This window comes from Pelecanus crispus, chromosome 1 (genome assembly GCF_030463565.1).
Source record: "Pelecanus crispus isolate bPelCri1 chromosome 1, bPelCri1.pri, whole genome shotgun sequence".
NCBI classification, from domain to species: Eukaryota; Metazoa; Chordata; class Aves; order Pelecaniformes; family Pelecanidae; genus Pelecanus; species Pelecanus crispus.
The window spans coordinates 108,018,855-108,040,989 of NC_134643.1; the positions used below are offsets into that span (position 1 = coordinate 108,018,855).

Sequence of the window (22,135 nt, forward strand, 5' to 3'; positions counted from 1 at the left end):
TAGTCCTTTTTTTTTCAGTGATGGCTAGAAGAATGATCATTTTTCTTAAACAAGCGTGTTTGTTTTTTTAATTTTAAAATCACTTCCCTTCTTGTTTATTTTGGGGGAGTAGTGTGCAGTGTTGCTGTATAATTCATTTTGCTATCGAGTGGTGGCATTTGGAAGAATGTACCTGGAAGGGCTGTTTGGAGCCTCAGGTGTGAGCTGGTTGTCTTCTCCCATCTCTGCCCATGGGCCACAGGTGGCAAGTCTTTCCCAAGGAAGTTTTCTCCCAAGTGTGCCCGTTAATAGAAACAAGCCGGGACTTGGGAGCTGTAAGAGTCTGACTGAAGCTCCCTTCCCTTATTGATTTCCCCACTCTCCCTTCTACCAGGGCACAAGAGACCTGAATACCTAACAGGCTCAGGCAAAGGTTTTGGAAAAAACCCAGAATAATTAAGGAAAAAAAAATCTTTCTTGCCATTTTAATGTAACGGGAAAAGGAACAGGCTAAAGCTCTTTTCTTCTTCCTTTTTGAAGGTTGTGTTTACAGGAATTTAGCTGTGATCTGAAAAATGATAGCCTTTAAAACTGTCCCGCTTTGTATGTCTTGGTTACAGGGAACAAAACACTGATAGGCAAGGAGGGAGGACATGGTCTACCTATACCACAAAACAAGGCTCCTTCGGTGGGGTTTTTGTTTGAGTGGATGAGTGGGTCCCCTGATTTAGACAGCATAGTGTGCTGATACCAGTGCCGAGTTTGGAGATGATTTCTTTTATAAAAGAAAGAAGAATAAATGTGAGCAGAGGAACTAGTGAAGCTTGGTTTCCTGTGGGTTTTGCTTCATGGTTGAATTCCTAGGTACTTAATAAAGTGCAATCATTGCTTTTCCTTCATTGGGGTATCCCCATGGTTGTCTTCCAGGTGACTTCTTTGGTGTCTAAGGGTTGACCAAACATTGCATTGTTCCCCGCAGAGAAATATTAATACATGATGGATATCTACTCTACTGCTCCAGCAATTCATGAAACCTGTGAAACTTGTTCTGAGACTGCTATGCATCTCTCAGTATTTGTTTGAGAGCTTTAGCCACTGTCGAAGCAGTAGCCGCTTGCTAAAGTAAGGTGGGAGACAGGCACACCCACTCGCACGGTAATTGCATAGTCTCATTTCGTCGGTGGGGACACGCACCATATCCTGCTCTTCTTTCAGCTGAGGCAGAAGGGTAATGCTTCTGCAGAGCATGCACCATGAACAGCGAGCCTCATTGCTGGGTACTAAGCTGTGCACAGGGACTGTGTTATAGCAGACTCCCAGTCGCCATGGTGGTATTAAGAGGGGATCAGCCAGGCTCCCACATAGGCTCCTTTCATGTGGGAGGAGAAAAGCTATTAAATGGGTTATGGGTCTGTGCACCTGCCATGAGTTAAATAATTAATCTGCTCTGACCATTTGCCATTGGTGCGCTCTGCTTTTGGTAATTGCTCGCATTGACTAGTTGGTCATAATTCTGCAGATCAACCCATCTTGATTTCCAGTTCTACTTGCCTGTAGAAAAGCCGCTTGGATCAGATAGTTGTGAGAACTTTATTCCCCTCACAGATGGTACAGAGTGAGGGTGATGCAAGAGTAAGTACCTTATCAGGATCCCAATATGTTCTTTATTTGCATACCATAGCTCATCTGCACGAGAGATCCTGGGCTTTCAAACGTTTCACGTTGCTTGTGAGATAAGCTGTTATCTTTGTGCAGGAGAAGGTGAAACAGGTCCTGAGCAGATTCGGCCTGAGGTGCAGATCAGGCAGAGCTGGTGGCACTTCTGGATGTGAAACATAGGTGGCTGAAGCTTTACAGGAAGATCTTTCCTGCTGTTGTCTCCTCTTGAGGCCTAAGTATCTGTAGGAAGAGGTTAACCTGAGGATGCCTACCAGCCAGAGGCTGATACAGGAGGCAGAGATGCAAGAAGATACTGTCCAAAAATACTGCTGTGGTGAGAAGCCCATCCTGCAGTCTCCTGCCTTTCGGCAGTCTAAAAGTGTTACCTGTGGGTCTTGCTCCCTCGTTTTTCTTTCTTAGGAGTCCAGGACATACCGAGATCCCCTGTCCTTGTTAACTGCTGGGAAGAGCTTCCCTCTCCCTCCTTCTGTTAAGAGTCTCTTCAGGCTGATGTGAGTTGGCGGTATTTCCATTACGCTGTACTTTTCCTCAATCTGCTGAGCAGGCAGCAACCAGCAGAGTATCTGCCACTGTTCCTGGGCGTGCCTCTCGGTGTCTCGGCCACCTAAACTCCAGAGCCTGCCTCCACCGAGGGCACTCCCAAGAAGAAGCAGCACAAGTGAAATGCTTCAGGCTGGTCATTTTGCCATTTACTTACAGGGTAGTGACTAGCAGCTGGGAAGCTGGCAGCTTGCAGAGCCTTTTGCACTCGGATGCAATGGTGAAACTGGGAAAACGGGAGCTGTCTGGAGACATGGGGACAGCACTGTGTCAGCTGTGCTTGGCTCTCGCTCAGAGGCTTCACCAGTAGAAGGCTGGAAGTGCTATAAATAAAATCCTGGGTTCTGCTGGAGTCGGTGATATTGATCCTGCACTGGAGACATCATGGAAACTTCCTATTTACTAGTTTATTTTGTGACTTACTTTCTTTACTGTTTTGAGTGGGTTTTTTAATGCACTACTTTGATAGAGTGTGTGCCTTTGGGATAATGATAGGTGCACCAAAAGCATCTTCTCCTTATTTTAATGTGAGATTTGTTTCCTGAACGCTTATTTTTAAATGTCCACTGGCTCCTGCAAAGGATTTGGGGTATCCTGGAACACTTGGAACACTGTGCCCTAGAAGACCTACTTGTATTTTGCAAGACTCAGACCTTTCCCTTCTGATTGTAAGCATCAGTGGTGTGCATCTGTGCTGCTGGTTCTGAGCGAGCCATCTTCCTGTGGGGCTGCTCGCCTCGTGGGGGTCACTTGTGAGCAGGACAAGCAACCAGTGGCTGTAAAGCTGGAGAAAGTGTCCATCTCTTTCTGAAATGATGCTGCCATTCAGCATTTAGCGTGTGTCGTGGCAGACCACCTAGTGCTTTCTCTGTGGCAAACTCTGCTGTCAGTTCATTGAGGTTGCTTGAGGCACTAACTGCTGGGGAAGAGCAAAGCGTCCCCTGGGTAGCTGTCACACCCCCTCCACATAAGAAGTGTCCAAGGGCCATTCCAAAACATTTGGAATACAATTTTTACAGCAGGAACTAACCATTGAGTGAATTCTTTCCACTTGTCTGTCTCGTTTAGGAGCTGCTGCCTTGGAGGTGGTGAACAAAAGGGTTTCTTCATGCACCTTGCTAAGGCAGTGCAGAACTTCATCACGGAAAGCTGTCATTATTTCCATCAACTGATCCTTGTTCACAGGTCTTCCCACTGCCTCAACATGCCCTGTAATCTTCACCTCCTTCAAATATAGCACGGTTTGTAGGGAAAAGTGATGTCCCCTTCTGTAGCTGTGTGTGGGGATGCTGCTCAAGCCTTGTGGACAGTGCCCTTTTGCAGGGAGAGCAACTTGATGGTGGCCATCTGTTATTGGGGTGATAACCAGAGAAGTTCATAGAAATCTGAGAGAAGTGGAAAGGGAGAAGGGGGAGAAAGGAAGGGCAGTGTGCTTTGAAATGCCCAGATCGATGAATATAAAAATAAATACATTTCTTAAAAGATTTCAATATAAAGATGCCAAGCACTCTCATGCAGAAAGTCAACTGGTTGTGTGTGCCAGACTAGCTTTTCCAGACTAGCTGATTGCTACACTGGAGCAAGAGAACACCTTTTTTGCATGGTCTCAAAAGCCCTTCCAAGCGCAGCATTTCACCTCCCCTCTTCTTATCCTCCGTCCCCCAAATGACCACCACCTGAACTAGAAGAAGCTTGGAGCATAAACAGATTGAAGAGTAGAGATGACCATAGCCACACGCATAAGAGGCAAAATTGCAGAAGTACAGCAGGAAAAAAAAACTCATCAGGAAAACAGATTTGCAGGAGTGGATGTTACCTGGTTTTATCTATGGTACCTTGACCAGATGGCAGAAGTCTGTCAGCTGGCTGAATTTGCATTACTTACCTTAATTCTGCTTTCCAGTCTCTAGTGCAGGAGGAGAGCAGGTGGTCCTCGTGGTTGGAGAACTTGGACTCCATCCTGCAAGAGCCAGACCGTGCCTTTCATTCATCACGGGAGTGCCAGCTTTCGAGTAACGGTTCTGAGCTGCCAAAACCTTGTTGGAGGAAAGTAGCTTGGAAAGATCCAAAAGAACCAACATCCTTCATTCCAGCTCTCAGAAATCCCTCCAACTCACGCTGACTTTGTGGCTCAGTAGATGGTTGTTGTCTGGTGAAGATGTATGTTCGTATAATATGTTATTAACAATTTCCATGCTTTAAACAGGACTGGCAGAGAAAGAAAAGATTTCTACTGTCTTAGTTTGTATGGGGGGTTTTTCGTTCTTAGATTTCAAAACTTTTTCTCATCTACTTATTAGCCACCCTGTGTCTCTCAATAATCTGCACGTGAAGAAGGTGCAATCCTGGTCTCTACTTCCCTGTCCGTGCATCAGGATGCCAGCATTTTCACTTTGTTCTCCCATGGGAACTTAAGACCCAGACCTGGGCTGAACAGAAATTTGGGCTTTAACAGAGAATAAAGCCTAATTCTGTGCTTCTTTCAGTGCTTTGCTTGTGAGGCCTGAAATGCTCCGTTCAGCAGGAGGGTGGGTTTTGGAGGGGATGGACCCAGGTTCTCCATTTGGGAGCCTCTAGAGTTTTTCGTTTAAAAAATGCTGCTCGCAAAAATTGTCTCCCAAGCGTGTCTTGGTCTGTGTCATCTTGCCCCAGAGGCAAAAGCAAATCTTTGCTGCTGAGCTTAAGGAGTGACTGGCCAGAAGGGGTCGTTGGAAGCTCTGGTCCTGGGCTTTGCGGCTCTTGATCGGGTCCCAGAAGGCAGATGGGAGAAAGGCGCTTGCAAGGTCCCAGAACCTTCATTATTGCATAAATGAAGGAAAAACAGCTCTCACGTGCATGCCTTGACCTCCTGTGTGATCTCTGCCGAGCTCTCGAAGCAGGGTCACTAATCTCTGAAAGCAGCTCTGCAGTGTTGCTCTTGCTCTTACTTGTATAGCTGAAGTAGAGGAGAATCCTCCTTGAAAATTGATTTTTGAGAAGGGCGACGCACCTGACTATAAAGCACCACAAACACTATTATAGTCCAGGGGGAATATGGCCTGAGATGTGTTTTGATTGTTTTGAAACGATACTACAGGACTCTCTCGCTGTTCAGCTGTTTGTATTGTCTGCCTGCCTAAGTGCGCTAGGTTGAATGAAATAAGGCTTTTAAAAAATTGCAGAAAAGAGGATTTTCTAAGCTTCCCATTTCTGTAATTTCTTAACTTCAGCTTCAGAGATGTAAAACATCAAGACAGCATTGCATGCACAGCTTCAGAGGAGCCCAGTCTGCATCAGCTCCTTGGCTCCATGTTTGCTGGAGGGTTTTTTTTGTTTGTTTGTTTTCCTTGGCTGTCCTGTGGGCTCTGGGAAGCTGTGGCTTAGCAGGTTGCCCTGTGCGGCTTAAGCCACAGCAAATTCCCACATCCCTGCTCTTAGCTCACAAGTGCTGTTAAGTAAAATGCATCAGCTTAACCCTCAGTGGAAAAGGTGTGCGCTAATGTGCTCTGCCCTTGTGTTTGCAGTGGCTTAGGCTTGACTTAAGCTGCGGTAGCTTGCTGGTGGTGCTCAGGATCAGCGGGAGAGCTAAATCCTCACAAAGGTGAGATGGTAGAAGAGGGAGGAAGACGGAGAAGGAGCATTTTGTGAGCTGACTCACCTTGGCTTGCTGCTGGAGGTTATTGCCTCTGCAGGTGAGCGGTCGGTGCGGAGCGTGGTGGTCTGCAGCCCACTGCTGCCCACCCCGGATGTCTCCCCCGGGCTCTGTTTGGGAGGGGGTCGGTGGGGTGCTCGGCGGTGCTGTGCTGGGCTGGCAGCCCGGCCAGGTGTCACTGAGCAACGCAGCTGGGGCACGGGGAGGTCCCACAGCTGGGGACACGCCAGGCAGAGACCAGCGTGCGAGCGTCACCCTCGGCAGAGCTGCAGGAGCAGGGCAGTGCCGCAGTGTGCCTGAATCTCGTCCGGGTCTGCCCGGAGTGCCGGCCGGCTGAATGGGCTGCGTTGCAACCACAGAGCCCAAATACAGAGCCCACTGAGGAACCGTGTCTTGTCAGGTGTTGGGTGGCAGAGCAGGGACAACGCGGCTGTCGCGAAGCACAAGTTTCTCTATTGCCGGGAAGGGAAAACCCCTGTCCCTTTGGATGTCGTCTCTGCCACCACCTCGTGCCTTTTTTTACTTGCAGGCTGGTTTGCACGCTCCTCCTTACAGAGAGCATCTGCCTCGCAGAGCAGGATTGCAAAAAACATGTGCGTGAGCGAGGGAGTAAAGGTTTTCCTCCCTGCCGTGGCTGGGAGATGGAGGCAGATGTGAGGCCTGTGCGCTCTGCCCCTGCCATGCACCGGGCTCACCGAGCTCTTTGGGCACCTCTGCGTCCCCAGCGTCTCTGCCCCTCGGGCTGCCTGTCTTCAGGGTTTGCTCCAGCAATGCTCCAGCTAATTTTTCCTTAATGAACAAATGATGACTCTCCCTGCTGGGTGCCGCCTTGTGCTTTTACCACCCCTTTCTGGTTTCTCCTCTGTTTTTTTTTTTTTCTTTTAATGAGGTCACTTGAACTTCTCCACCTAAATTAGCTGTCCTAATAACTAGATGCTCCCTGGAGTGCTTTGGGACAGGGTGGGTGGGGAGAGGAGAAGGAGCTTGTTAGCGGGTGCCTGCCTTCCCCTGCTCCCCGAAGCGGCTTTAGCTGAGGGCAGAGAGGCGAAGGGGCACAACGAAACAGGGGCAGTGGGTGTGAACGTGCTCCCAGCACCCGCCACGCTGCATCCAAAGCAGTCGAGGGAAGGGGATCAGCAATTTTGGAGGAGCATCTGCCACTTGCCAGTGGGAGGAGGCTCAGAGAACTGATCTGAACAGCACTGTGCTGGCGGGGCTGGAGCCCCAAAGCCCAGGGGGAAAGGAGAGGGCGTGCGTCCTTTCTCCTGGAGCCGAAGCACTCACGAGCAGCTGGGAAAGCCATAGCTTCCCTGGGTCCACCAAGGACGAGCTGGAGCTGGGTCTGAGTGTGTCTGTTCCCTTGCACGCCTGCCTTGGGAGCACAGGGAAGGGGTTGCTGGTGGGGCCAGGGGTTGCCTGCTGCCAACCCCTGTGGGTAGTGGGGGCTTAGGAAGCTGCGGGAGAGCATTGCTGCCCCGTGTGCCCGGGGTGGGGGCGCTGGCTTGCGACTGCACCATCTGGCCGGGGGGTCCCACGCGGCTTGGGTGCGCAGCTTTGGCCGGGAAGCTGCTCTTGCAAGGCATGTCGTGGAGCGGGAGCAGGTTGTGCAATGGGATCCTCTGCCGCTGCCAGGGAAGGAGCATGGTGACAGCCTCCAACAGGCATGCGGGGCGGGCTGGGTGCGCGACTGATGGAGCCTGCAGCAAGCAAGGAGAAGTTCAGACCCTTGAGTCAGAAAGCTGACCTAATTACCAATTTTTGCATCTTCTGTCTGATTCTCTTTTCCCCTTCCTTCTACGTTAGTTACTTCTTTTGCCTGTGCCCTTTCTCACTGTCTGCTTGAACTCACCCAGTTGCTTTGGGAGATGCATTTCTATTGGCATAATCGTTCTAGCCAGTCGTTAATGTACCAACAAGGATACTATTGTAATCAGAGGATTTATTACTACTGCGGTGTAACAACTGCTATGCTGCCTTGTTTAACTCTTCAGCTCCCTTCTTGCCTTCTGCCAGCAGCTGAATCAGTAACAAACTGTTCTTTTAAAAAAATGCACACGTGCAAATTAGGGATGTGTTATTTTATTTTATTTTCCTTCTCTTACCTCAGAATGTTGCAGTGATACAATTACAGGTGGCTGCAGTGCTTCACCCTGTGTGTCTTGATTATGCAGCCACTGAGAATGATTTCATTCTCATTTAAAACAAGGCTTAAATGTTTGCACGAGGATTAAAAGTATATTCTGACTGCTTTTCTTTAGATCACAGCACAAGTTCTGCTCACCCCTTCAGGAGCTTGAAGTGAATTTACTGATGAATTCAGGAAAGTGTATGACTTCTTTTTTAATTTATTTAAACAATTAGTAGTCTTTTAGCTGCCTTTAAACCTACCTTTAACCATCCTTATTTCTCAGTGCAGGTGGGGCTTTATGGAAGGAAAGTAATCCCCAAACCAACCAGATTATTAACACTTGCTTTACAGTTTCCCCATGGTACTAGGAGGCTGTTGCTATGTGTTGGTAGGTGAAGAAGACGAGAGGGAAAGTTTTGCACGGAGACCCCACACCCTCAGTCACAGGGAAACTACATCCTGGGGTGGTAGGTTTGCCTCCTCAAATTCAGGTCCCAGGTAGGACCTTGGGCAGTGGGGAAAACTTAAAAGCAGCAACAACAGGAACAAAGTTTTCCTCTGCCTGCCCTAGGCCACCTGTGAGTTTTCAGTCGGGACTTAAAAATAAGGCAAGCAAAGGACACTACCAGCGGCACGATCTGCTCAGTTTTGTCCACTTGCAAAGGTGACATTTGAGGGTCTTCATCAGTGTTGCAGCATAACACAGTATGTGTTTTCCTCCGTGCTGAAGGCATTACACGAGCTTTAGGTTGACGAGGAAGAGCGGTGTCTGGTGTGCTGCAGCAGGTATGGATTGGCATGTACAGCTAATTGCCAGGCATGAGGGCTTGAGAGGATTACATTGCTAATCTAGATATCTTTCCTGCCTTATCACCGTCCCCTTCGTCCTGCCACACATGCAAACGTGTTGTGGTTTAACCCCAGCCTGCAACTAAGCACCACCCAGATGCTTGCTCACTCCCCGCCAGTGGGAAGGGGGAGAGAATCAGAAGAGTAAAAGTGAGAAAACTCGTGGGTTGAGGTAACACAGTTTAATAGGGAAAGCAAAAGCCACGCACGCAAGCAAAGCAAAACAAGGAATTCATTCACTGCTTCCCATGGGCAGGCAGGTGTTCGGCCATCTCCAGGAAAGCAGGGCTCCATCACGCCTAACAGTTACTTGGGAAGATAAAATGCCGTAACTCCGAATGTCCTCCCCGTCCTTCTCCCCCCAGCTTTAGACGCTGAGCGTGATGTCATATGGTGTGGGATATCCCTTTGGTCAGTTGGGGTCAGCTGTCCTGGCCGTGTCCCCTCCCAACTTCTTGTGCACCCCCAGCCTGCTCGCTGTGGGGTGGGGTGAGAAGCAGAAAAGGCCTTGACTCTGTGCAAGCGCTGCTCAGCAATAACTAAAACATCCCTGTGTTATCAATGCTGTTTTCAGCACAAATCCAAGACATAGCCCCATACGAGCTGCTATGAAGAAAATGGAATCTGTCCCAGCCAAAACCAGCACAACACATATTTGGAGCCTGTAAGGAATGGAAATCAGTAGTGGTGTAGGGGAGGGATATAGGGAGCGTGGCTCCCTGAGAGCTTGCAGCGGCTGGGAGAGAGCAGGTCCCTCCTAGCTGTTTCTGTGGCATCGGGGTGGCTCTGGTGGCAGACCCTCCTTCCCTAGGTGGCATGGGTGGCCGCAGGAGGGTTAGCAGATTGCAGAGGGTAATAACGAAACGCTGCGTCCCTGCGCCTCGCGCTCCCACCCACAGTGCCATTTGCGGTGCTGTTCAGTGCCTTCCAGCGCTCTCGCCTCTGGACTGGTGGCACTGGCATTGCGGTTCCTCTTGAGCATCTTGTTTCTGTCTTGCATGCACAGCCAGAGGGGTTGGGGAAGGAGATTTGTTGTGCTGAGCTGGGATCCCTGCGGGGCAGCAAGATGTCACGGGGCAGATGGAAACATAACTCTTGCACTAATTCCCTGCAAAATCCAGAGCAGTATTTTGCAGCCAGAAGCAGCTCCCTGGGAGTAGGGAGTAGATGTATTTGTTCTTCCTAAACAGTTCACACGTGACTCTTGGCAAGCTTAGCTCTGTCCAGGTAGTATGAAGTGGGCAGTAGGGGACACAGGGTAGCACCATAGGGTGCCTCTGAAATGTATCAGTGAGTAAAAGCTATAAGGAAATCCAAGGGAAGAAGAGGCTGATGGGTTTTACTTGTTCTACAGTGGCCCTGAGATGGTCCTGCTGTGCTGGGTAGCCTGTGTAAGTTGTTTTACTCCTGAAGAGCCTACAGTGTAAGGCTACCATCATGCTAAGTGATTTTCACAGGGCTGTTTTACCAGCTTGAGCTAGGAAGCCTCTGGCTCCCAGCCTGACACTCCTCCTGCATCGCTTAACAAGGAAACGGCATTTCAGGCGGGTTTGCTGCCTTGCCTGGGAATAGATGAAATGCTGGTAGTGCTCTGGTTTGTGTCTGGCACATAAAAGCTTTGATAGCCTACCCCCTGGGGGTGGTTGGGGTTTTGGGTACCCAAGGACAAACCAAAGACAGCCTGGGGAAAAGGGAGAAGCCTGGATTGTCTTTGTCCACCTGAGGCAGAGTTCAGCATAGCACTGGGAGCTGCTGGAAACGGAGCTGGTCCTGGGGCTCAGAGGAGTGCGCATTGGAGAATTTGAAGTGTGTGCCGAGGCCAGACCTGGGAGCTCCAGTCTCTGGTCCCTGATTGTTTTCTGGTTCCTTATCCTGAAGTAAACGGCCTTAATTCCCGATCTGTAAATACTTTACGTAGCTCACCAAATGCTCATCGCTTGAGGTGTGTGCATTTGAGATGGGCTTGACTGGAGCTGTGTGTGCAGGCTTCCTGAGGAGGGATGCCCATGGGCACCACCCTGGGGGAGAGGGAAGCATCTCCAGGCTCTCCCCCCTCCTCCTCCTCGTCCTGGCAGTGGGGCCCTGGGTCTCTCCCTGGCTGGGTCCCTGACACCCTCTAGTGGCAATATTTACATTTAATATTTCAGGAGCTCTCAAAACTTGGGGGTGCTTTTGAGCACCCTCTGCTTAGCAGCCCACCCACTGCTGAGTACTTATTCCAGTGCCCTCTGCCGTAACCAGCAGCTCGGGGACTAATAGGAAATGCTGTATTTCCTGCTCTTTTTTTCAGTGCTGTAAGTACAAGCTCAATGCTGTCAGCTGTGGCCAGACTCAGCAGACTGGCTCAGGTGTGGTGGTAATGCAATAGGTTTGCTCCCAGCAAGTGCTTTTCGGCCACTCATCTCCCTGTCCCCACGCGCTGCCAAACGTAACCATGATGCTGGAGAGAGGTGAGCTCTGCTGATACCTCCGGGGTCATGGCAGCTGCAGAGGTAGACTCGTGTTGGGGCGCAAGGAGGAGGCAAGGCTGGACGCTGGGGGAAGTGCAAGGCAGGCTGTGTGGACAGCACATTGAAAGGAGGGGAGAAAGAGGCAGGAACTGGGCAAGAAAGAGCGGGCAAGAGGACGTGTCCTAGCAGCGTTCATCTCGGCTCTGATTCAGGTGTGGCCCCGCTTCCCTTCACACGGTGACAACTCTCATCTAAGCTTCCCCTTGCTTTCAAGTGGAGCTCAGCTTGCAGAGTGCCCCCAGAAACCCTGGTGCTTCCCGCGGTGGGTGGCTGCGGGATGGGTGCAGGCAGCTCAGCAGCGTGACGGCTGGCAGCGGAGCCAGGGCTCCCGGGTGAACGCCATGCAAAGAGGTACTCGTGTCGTGATCTGCAAACTGACATCCCTGCAGCCTGAGCGGGGTAACTGGCTTGGGAGGAACCTACTCTTCTGGTAACACACCTCCCTGCGTGTGCTGTCGTGCCCTGGAGAGCACCTTCACACCGTTGCCTGCTTGCTTTTCTCTCTGGGACTTCCAGGCCTAATCTGCTCCAGCCTGATGGGCTAAGCCATGCCTGTAGCCCTCCTGTGGGTTCAGGCCAACGGGGTCTGCACCGTGGGGTGGTGCGTGAGCTCCGGCAGACCTGTGGCCCTGCTGCGGGAGTCCCCGGTGCTCCGCAGCACTCAGAACGAAATGCTCGTTGGGCTTCTGAAATGAGCTGTGACCTGCTGCCACGTTCAGCTGCCTCCTGAGAACGGCATTTTCCCCTTTCTCCTACCCGCTTCCCCCGTCCCCAAACCTGGTACCCAAGGTGCATCTTGCAGTGTAACTAAAACAGTTGTTTGTGCATCGCTGGCCAAGCGCGAGAGCAGTGGTGCGAAGCACAGAGCCTTCCCGCTGGCCCGGCCAGCTCAGGGCTCTTGCCTGTCCCTCCTGACGTCTGATCTTTCGGAAACTGGGCTTTCATTTAGCGAGCTGGTCTCTAGTCCTCTGGGTTAAGAAGGTGACACCGGCCGAATATATGTCCATGCTAGGCTGATTTAAGACAGTGGCCTCAAGACTGTGTGCAACCCAAAAGGTCTTACTGATTCCTCTAACCGGGAGGATCTTGGCTGGCTTTTTTAACCAAAAGAGCAGCAGGAGTGCAGCACAGCGTGTCAGGCGTTACCACAGTTAAATTACAGCCTTTAACAGCACGCTGCCGCCTCCTGATTTTTCTCCAGGAATGCATTTTGCAATAGCTTGCCCATGTGGTGTAAAAGATGCGAACCCTCCAGCCAGGTTATGACCTGGAAATACAAAGTCACGGTTCCAGCTGGCGAAATGGTGCCTGTGCCAGCCTCTACCGCGCTCAGGGAATAGCATGGCAAGTGCTTGCTTGAAGCCCAGCCTTCCGACAGGCTTCCCGGCGCTACTCCCGGGGAGCAGGCAGCTCCGTGTCTGGCAAGCCAAGTGCCTACCCCGTACCCGAGCGTGACCTGGCTTGTCCTGCAGAGCCCGGCAGGCTCCCGGGGCAAGCAGCTCTCTGCTCTCCGCCTTGTGCTTAGCCAGAGAGCGGCCGTGCTGCTGAGCAGGGCTGGGGGGACACACACAGGCAACCGGTGGGGTGCGCAGGGCTCTCAAATTGGGGGAAGGAGGACGGGCACACTTTCTTCCTAGATACCTGCTTTCACCCCATAAGCTGTTGTGTGGAGGCTGGAGTAGCAGGGAGCTCTGCCTTCGAAGCAGCTCAGCAGCAAAGTAACTACAGCAAGACGATGATCAGGTTTAATTTATGTAAATAATATAAGAAAAGTTGTAAGAGCCCATGGCTAGAGGGCAAAGAGAAAGGAACTGCATGGCTCTGGAAATTATTCAGAAAGGTTTGAAATGAGAAATTTAAATCTCACTGTGCAGGCGGTGTGAACCGGCAAGGTTAGTTGCTGCTGTCACCACTGGTTTGGGAGTTGGAGGGAAGGGGGAAAGGCAACGCGAGGCAGGATCCCAGCCATGCTCTGCCAGAGGCTGTTGCCGCTGAGCAGGGGACGGGAGCCCCAGCAAGGAGGTTGAGGGGAAGGGAGGGAGGAGGAGATGTGGCTACAGGGACAGAGGCAATGGCCTGCGATGTAAACGGCCTTACCAGGTACTTTCCCTGTCAGGGGCAGTAAATTCCCTGGGTAATGAACGTGTGATAAAAGCAAATGCTCCCATCCGGGCTGGATGTGGGAAGCTTTCCCTCTCATTCACTTCATCTCATGGCTTTTTTCTTTCCCCTCTTCTGCTTTTGACTTTTCTGCCATAAATAATCCCAGCGGTTTTCTTCACTGCAGCTCATTGCTTTTTGTAGCTGTGACTGAATGAAACAGATGCAGCTTTCAGCAGCTCGGCTGATTTCGTCAAACCTTCCAGTGCTGTCAATGAAACCAAACTGAGATATGTTAATTATATTCCACCGGTACGCGGCAGAACCGTGGGCATTAGCAGGCTCACTAAGACTGCCTTGTCTGCAGAGCTGGGGAGAAGGTTTGCATTCTTCTTTCCACGTGGTGGTTCTTGAGACAACAAAGTATAGAAAGGCTTCTTTTTAAGAAAGTCTGTCTTCTGGTGGTAGAACCTCTTGCCACAATTAAGATGCTTGCTAAAAGCAAGCAGGGTTGGGGGGGGCTGCAATTTTTTTTCATCCTGATTTTAGCAGCTGTACTTCCTTTCCTCCGGTTAATCAACTGGAAAAGTAGATTTATTACCAAGCAGTTTTATTACCAAGTGCCTTGATGTGGCTGTGTCCTGGGAGCAGGCGCTGGGCATGCTGCAATTGCATTGCTGCCCTCAGAGGAGCCACTTCCCTCCGAATGGAGAAACCCCTTCGTTTGGCCTGAGGAGGTCATTAAAACATGAAACGATATAAACAAAGGAGAGCAGAATTGGATCTCCTGACTCTTTTATGAGGGAAGATTAAAGGAACTAAGTATGTTTAGCTTGGCCCCACCAGTGACTGAGGGGTAAAGACCATGGTACAGGGCTAAGGAGTGGCTGAAGGATGTGGGCAGGAGGGGGGGTCACGAAGCGTGCTGGGGGGCACACGGTGAGGGGAGGGTGCCTGTGACAAAGTGCCTCGATGGGGAGTGGATGTATTAAGCTGTGCTGCTCTGCAGCATGATGGAAAACCCTGTGCCATTGAGCAGGAATTTAAACACAGCACTGGAGTATGTGCTGCAGGTCGTGGGCTTTCCCAGCCAAGGGCTTTGGGGACGATTCTCCTCTTTTGGGGGGCTAGATGTGAGCTGACAGGGCTTTGCTAATACTTAATGATTAATTGCAACCATAAGAAGAAACCTGTCCCCCAGCTCTCCTTTAACGCATCTGGGCTTTAGACTCAGCTTTCGGCGTTGCTAACTCTGGGGCTGTGTTTCCCTGTCCCCCTTTGCTGCAGTGATCCCCGACTCGCTGCGAGTGACGGCAGTCCCACAGACACTGAACAAAGTGGAGCGCGACTCCCTGGAGCTGAAGTGCGAGGTGTCCAAGAGCACGGCCCAGCACAGCCACGTCTCCATCGCCTGGTACCGGCAGCGAGGCAGCGAGGCGCCCGTGGAGGTCATCTCCCTCAGCCGCGACTTCGTCCTGCGGGCGGGCAGCGCCTATGCCCAGCGGCAAGCCACGGGGGACGTTCGCTTGGACAAAGTAGGGGAGACCACCTCAAAGCTCACCATCTACAACCTCCACCCATCAGATCAGGGTGAATTCTACTGTGAGGCGGCAGAGTGGATCCAGGACCCAGACAAGTCTTGGTATGCCATGACCCGCAAACGTTCCCAGGGTGCCATCGTCAACGTGCAAGCCACTGGTCAGTGTCTCCTCTGCCTTTTCTTGCTTGGCTGGGTGGTGGGAGGAGGTGGAAAATGGGGCTGCGCCTTGTTAGGTGGCTGGGGCTTGGCTCCCTCTTTTGCCGTGTGCCCTGCTCGGGAGGCTGCTGGCAAGGCAAAGGAGGGCCCAAGCGCTGCTCGCGGGCAGGGCAGATGTCAGCAAAGAGTAGCCAGGGGACACTGGGGCAGCAAGGGGGCTTGGGTGGCAGCCTCTGTATCCTGATGTGGCCAGTGATCGAGGGCTGACACAGGAGCTAAAACATACATCTCGAGCATTGGAATGGGCCGCCCAGAGAGGTGGTGGAGTCACGATCACTGGAAGTGTTCAAAAAACGGGTAGATGTGGCACTTCGGGACATGGTTTAGTCTAGCCTACCCTTGATTGGTTTAGTGTGGACTTGGTAGTGTAGGTTAATGGTTGGATTGGATGATCATAAAGGTCTTTTCCAACCTAAACGCTTCTATGATTCTATGATTCTATAAGCACTTGGTGCTAGCACAGGCAATGAAAATTTTGGTAAGTGAGGAGATAAGAGTGAAACAGCAGAAAATAAAACAAAAACTTTCAGGAGGCACTTTTGTATAGCACGAGGTCCATTTGCAAGTCAAAATCTTTCTCCCAGCCCACAGCAGGGGTTCCTGCTAAGGATCTAAAGACCGAGCTGAGCTCTTTCTTCTGAGCTCTTTCTCTTTCCTCTCTGATATCCTCAAAGGCCCTGCCTCTCGACCCCAGCTGAGCAACGTGCGAGTAGGACTAGGCTTCAGCTTGCATCCCGTAGTGCCACTGGATGCTGGTGTCGCAGCAGAGCTGCTCCCGGGAGTGGTGGCTGGGGAAGAGCATTATGGCTGGGGAGGCCTTGCAGATCTTGCATGCTGGGCAGCAAGCTGCCTCTCCTGCGGCATGGTCAATCTGGGCTCTCACAGCAAAAGCCAGCCCCTCACCCCTCCACCTGCAGATGCACATGTCCAAGGGATGTTGACTACAGAAAGAGTGGCAAGTTGTAAATACCTCACATGAGGTGTGCTGGCTGTCCCGGTGGGCTTTGCCACGCTGATGTGAGTTGGTCTGTCTCTCCCCAGATAAGGAGTTCAGCGTCCGGCTGGAGACGGAGAAGCGGACATACATTGTGGGTGAGCCAGTGGAGTTTCGGTGCATCCTGGAGGCGCAGAGCATCCCCGACCGCTACTTCTCCATCTCCTGGGCTTTCAACAGCTCACTCATTGCCAGCCTGGGGCCCAACGCTGTGCCGGTGCTCAACAACGAGTTTGCCCAGCGCGAGGCCCTGGGCCAGCTCAAGGTAGCCAAAGAAAGCGACAACGTTTTTGTGCTGAAGATCTACCGTCTCCGCCTTGAGGACAGTGGCAAGTACAACTGCCGGGTGACTGAGCGGGAGAAGACCGTGACGGGCGACTTCATTGACAAGGAGAGCAAGCGGCCGAAGAACATCCCCATCACCGTTCTGCCCCTCAGTAAGTGGAGACTTGCCCATCCCCTCCTGGGGCCATTGCTCTACTGGGCAGCTGGCTGGTGAGGCCATGATGTGCCCAGACTTCGGTGGTGGGGAAGAGGGAGGATAACAGTTTGCGTGCTGTGGAGGCTTGAAATCCCAACTGGCAAGATTTTTTTTTTTTTATGGGAAGGGGATGATAGAAAAGGAGGGATATGTGTCAGGTCATAGGTGGGGAAACATTCCCCCACCTTGGTAATGGCCCCAAGCTGGCAGTTTTGACCTTGAGCTGAAGGTGTGTGTGACAGCCTCTGACTTGCTCCTCACATCTCTCTCCTCGCCTTGCTCTGAAGGGAGCTGGGTGCTCAAAAGGACTCAGCAGACATAACGGGGAGACCAGCTTGGCCCTGGTTTATCCTAAGAGCTGCTAGGTTCCTGCAGGCTGTTCAGTGGCTGTTGCTCACCTGTCTTGGAGGACAGCTGTACTGGGAGAACCCAGGGTTCATGTGCTCCTCAAGCCCTGGTTTGCTCTTCAGCATGGAGCTCTGTCGTGGTCACTGTGGCTGCCAACCCTGGCGAAAACGACCCTGCTGGAGACTTGCCTGAATGCCTTTTATGTTTATCAGACAAATGTGATAAATACAGAAATAATGGGGTGAGAGGAGAGGGTCCACTGACTCGTTCCTTGTTTTGCTCTCTGACACTCAGGTAGCTGTGGCATGATGAACCATGCACACGTTGCCCAGGCTATCCTGGCAGCGGGCTTTGACCAGGCAGAAGGTAGCTGCAAAAGGATTTTGTGCAACGTTTGTTTCCTATCTCTTAGGTTTGTAGGGAAGTGCAGCCCTTTCCTCTAGCTTTTTTTTCCCCTCCTCATTTCTCCAAAAGAAATTCTATTTCTTTTCTCTCCTACCAATATTTGGTCTCATTTGTTTGGGTTTGAAATTTACTCTAGCTAGAAATCTTGCACTGGGCGAATGTCTAAAATGTAGTACTTCTAGGCACAGCCACCTTTCAGACAGATTTCATTCTTGCCATTTGATAAATCACCAGCCCTAGGAACAAATGTGATTTTTCAAGGGTGCTAAGTGTCCATAACTCTGGCGGAAGACAGCAGGAGTAACCAGCACTCAGTATCTCTGAAAAACCAGCCGTAAAGCCTTACATCTCCGGGAAGCTCAGGATACCATTTTTTTTTTTGATGTTACCAGACATTGATAGCTACCTCTAGTGTCAGTAGTGATGGGAGTTCAGGAGAACTTCTCCCAGAAGGTGTGGTAGGAATGGACGTGGCAAGATGGTGATCAGGATGACGTGAATTGAAAAGCCCAGGGAGCTGGGACCTTTTTTTGGCAGAGCTGGTTGCATGCAGTGTATGTTGTAGCAACACAAATTCCCTCAAGTTTTGCTGAGATCCCATCCCGGACCTGCGACTAGAAGATGCGGCAATGTCTCGTGAGCCATAGGCAGAGAGATTTCTCGCAGCTTTGGCCTACACCTGCTTTGAGTGTGCAAGTCACCAGGAGCAGCTCGCTGCCCACAAGCTGGTTTTGGATGTGGTCACGCATGAGGTTAAGACGTGCCTCAACCCAAATGCGTGGGCAGTTTCCTGCACCTGGTAGAAAGCCTCTCTGGCCGGCAGCGTCCTTCTTGCAGACCGAGAAGTGGCGAGTGTGTATCATCTCCCCTGTGTGTATGCATTTCTCTCCTTAGAGACCAGCATCTCCTTGGAGATTATCAACAACGCCAGCAATGTCTTGGAGGGGGAGAGCCTGCGCTTTGGCTGCAACGTGCGCTCGGGCTTTGGGCCCCAAAGCCGCCTCTCCGTCGCCTGGCAGCTGGTGGACAAGCTGAACCGGCGCAACGAAATTGTGCGTCTGGATCGGGAGGGCACCCTGCAGCCGGGCCCCTCGTACGCCGAGCGCAGCAGCTATGGGGGCATCCAGGTGGAGCAGGTCCGGCCCGGCTCCTTCACCCTGGAGATCTTCAACAGCGTCAAGGCGGACGAGGGCCACTACGAGTGCCGGGTGGCCGAGTGGACGCAGACACTGGATGGGGAGTGGCAGATGGTTGGGGAGCGGCATGCAGGCACCCCGGTGTCCATCACTGCTCTGGGTGAGTATTCGAGGCGTGGGGGCCATGGGGCTGTGCTCCCCGTGTGCCTGGCCCTCCCCAGGAGGTCACCTGCGAATAACCGGGGCTGCTCTTGGCGCTCCTACCCTTGCTTGCCGGCAAAATGGAGGTACCCGGCAGCCCACCCGCTGCTCCCGGTAGGTTGGTGCAAAGCGCCTGCATGCCATGTTGCCTGTGGGGGCAAAGTGTGAGGGGTGGCTGTGGCAGGAGCAAAGCAGGGGGTGGCTCAGGAGAGGGCAGTGCTTCCAGCGTCCTTCTGAGGAGAGAGGCTGCCAGTCCCATGATGTGTGTCCCCAGCACTGGAGCCGAGCTATGGGCAGTGCACTGGTGGTGCTCCATTGGCAGCCCGTGGGCACTGAAGCCTTTTTGCCTGCCCTGGGTAAACCTTACCTCCACTCGCCAGATGAGGAGAGCAAAACGCTGGGCATCTGTTGGCCCGGCCACCAGAAATGGCGAGCATCTCTGACAGCATCAGAAGCCTGCGGAAGACATGGGTCAGGAGTGGTCCTCACTGCCTCTGCAAGGAGGCACTGAGCTGCTGGCCTGGAACCACAACGTTGTCCATGACCAAGCCAAACTAGGACCTGGGATCATTGCAGCTGGTACTGTGCTCTGCCGAGGAGCTCCTTCATTTTGAACACAGTGAAACCACATCAGTTTAGGAGAGGGCAGGTAGGGCATCAGGGATTTTGCATGTATTGAGAATTACTTTGGCGCTGCTCAGGCCTTGCTATATTAAGTCCTGGACTAGTTCCAGAGTGTTCTGCAGGAGATTGAAGAAAGGATGACTGCACCTATGAGGCCACTGATTTGCAGAATGCCAGGGCTATAAACAACTGGGGAGGTCTGCTGAAAGGTCAAGACAGGAATTTTGGGGTTTCTGGTTTTATGGGTTTGGTTTTTTTTTGGTTCTCTGCAGTATTAATCTTAAGCTTTGGCAAGATGTGTGAGAGACCAGACTTCAAAGTTGTATCGTATTCTGATTAAAATCTTGCTTTTTTCCTCCTTTCCTCCCCTTCACTTTTGACCTTCCTTCAGAGGCTGTTCTGTCTGGAGCTAGAAATCTTTGCTATATAGCTTCCAAAAGCAGGTAGGGACGTTAGTTTGTAAAGAACTAAAGGCAGATTCTCATCTGGTTTCAATGACCTCTTCTTCATGAGGTCAGCAGCATTTGGCCTGCTGTAAGTCCATGTATCAGCCCTTCTCTTTGCCACTTGTAGAAGTGGGGAGATTAAGTGCTGAGATTTTAAAATTTATCATTTTTACTCTTGTTGAAATTTAAGATGCTTGCAATTGCCCAGCAGTTCCAGAAAATGTTATGGAAAGGTAGTTGTCCCTCCTCCTCCGTGCCTTGTCCAAGAGAAATTGCTGGCTGTTGAGCACGTTCTGTCAAGTCCTAGGAAATTCCTAGGTCCTCTTCCTATAACTAGAAAAGCTGAAGTAGCTCATGAAAATTTAGTGGAGAAAATATTGAGTATTGTTCCGTTGCCACTGAATCTTATATTTTTTGTTCAGTGTAATGTTTTTGAAATGTCCTGAGAAACTCAAATGGAAGGTGCTAAGAAAGAGCAAGAGAGGTTTATGGCTACAGAAATTGCTAGTAAAAAAAAAATGCAGTAAATCTGGTGACACTCACATTTCAAGTTAAGGCCTAATCGTTTGCCAGTCTGCCAGGGTAAGAAACTCTTTAGCTGAACCAGCACAGATGATGTTCAAACCCATAAATCTGTCTCCAGGGTGGTTCAGAAGCACTAGCCAGAAGAGAGATGTGCTGTCGGATGAGGCCAGATGTCCCTGAACTTCTGAGGATCTCGAGTGCCTGGCAGGGACTTTCAGACCCTGGCTGGCTGGGGAAGGAGGGGGCAGGCAGGGTGAGGGGGGGGGATTGCTGTATTCTTGTAGGGAGGTCTGGCAGAAAATCTGCCTGCTTTTGTGTGTGGCTTCTCTCCTTTCGTACCAAGTCCCGAAGGAAGAAGGGCCTTTGTGTGTTAACCTAAGTGCCATGAGCATGTTGGTTGAGTTGAGGACCTGGGAAACACACCTGGCTTTTGCATGGCCATTAAGAGAAGTCCCTTCATGAAGCTTCCTTGCCCAGGCCAACTGGAGATTAAACTTTATGAAGTCAGCTGGTCTTGGTGAAATTAGGTTGGCTTTGTAGGGCCATCGCTGGCTCAGTGGTGCTCTGAGCTGGGCCCGGTAACACACTTGCCGGGGCAGGAGGGCTGCTGCAGGCTCTGAAGGTAAGGGCTTACGTGGGTATAAGATGCAGCAGTCCTGGAGGGGAGACAGCCTGGGTCTCACTCTCCTCTTCTGGGTAATCACTGAACATGTTGCAAAAGGCTTTAATCCCAAAGATTGACCTGTTTTGTCAGTAATTACATGTCCTGGAGCTCTGACATGGTGATGCCATGGGGCTGCAGAGGCACTTGCTGGAAGCGTGCAGATACGGCAGTGTCCGTGCTACAGCGGGTCTGGCCCGTGGCAGCAGCTCTGTGGGTTGCAGTGATTTCCCAGCTCATCTCTCGAACTATAATTTCAAGCCAGTAGCGGGCTGAAGCTCTGTACTGATCCAGAAGACATTCCTGTTTCTACTGGGCACTGGCCAGGCTCTCCCCTGTGGTGGTGGCTGTGCCGGGTGCCAGGACGGTCAGTGCTGCAGGGGGAGGGAGGAGAGCTGCCAGGTGGCATGGCATACCCCACGGAGCCTCCCAGGAAGGGAGCGCTTCTTGGGGATGTTGCCAGTGGAAAACAAGGTCCCTGCTAAATCTGTTGGCTGCACTGAAGTGATTGGAAGAGAAGAAAATACCTTCTCTCTGCAGCTCAAAACAACTGAGCAATGGAAATGCCCTGACCCAAAATGTAAGCCAGTTGACTGGGAATATGTTATCTTCAAATGACTAATAGACTGCTGGTTTTAAACTCCCTTAAACCAACAAAGTGCTGGGGGTAGACGAGTCAAAATGTATTGACTGTCTTGTGGAGTGGTGCATGTGCGAGGATAACTGCATAAAGCCGTCCTGGACCTGTGATCTGGAAGAGAACAAAAGCTGTGCTGCGTGAAGAGCAGGAGCAACCAGCTTCTCTCTGAGTTGCCTCCATCCTGGGGTTTCGTAACCGTTGCCACCGCTCTGAAGCGTGAAGTTCTGCTACTTCTCGCTTTCCTCATCTTTCCTTCACCTGCAGCAACCAGCTGCAGACAGGGGGTAGGGACCCCCTGCCCGAGAGGTGGATGTGAATCGTGGGGGTCTGCGAGTGGTCAGGCTGGTGCCGGGTAGCTGCTCTGCCTGGTGCTGCTCCCTTGCCACTGCGCTGCTGCGTTTCCGTACGGAGCTTTGGCAGCATGGAGAGGCTGGCTGCTTGCCCTCTAGCTCTCAGGGGGTTTCACTCCTTTGGGCAGAAATCGAGCGCGATTCTGCTGCT

At 51.5% G+C, this 22,135-nt stretch overlaps 1 protein-coding gene across 2 annotated transcripts in view; it reads left to right on the plus strand.

Moving 5' to 3' along the window:
• The window catches only part of IGSF3 (immunoglobulin superfamily member 3), a 73,274-nt gene that overhangs the window by 22,211 nt on the left and 28,928 nt on the right, over positions 1 to 22,135 (plus strand). Inside the window, exons 2-4 of one of the 2 annotated variants that reach the window (XM_075717751.1) lie at positions 14,705 to 15,115; positions 16,215 to 16,604; positions 18,245 to 18,697. In XM_075717751.1, the coding sequence (XP_075573866.1) occupies positions 14,705 to 15,115; positions 16,215 to 16,604; positions 18,245 to 18,697 (1,254 nt within the window). The remainder of the gene's footprint in view (positions 1 to 14,704; positions 15,116 to 16,214; positions 16,605 to 18,244; positions 18,698 to 22,135) is intronic. The other variant, XM_075717758.1, reaches the window with a different exon arrangement.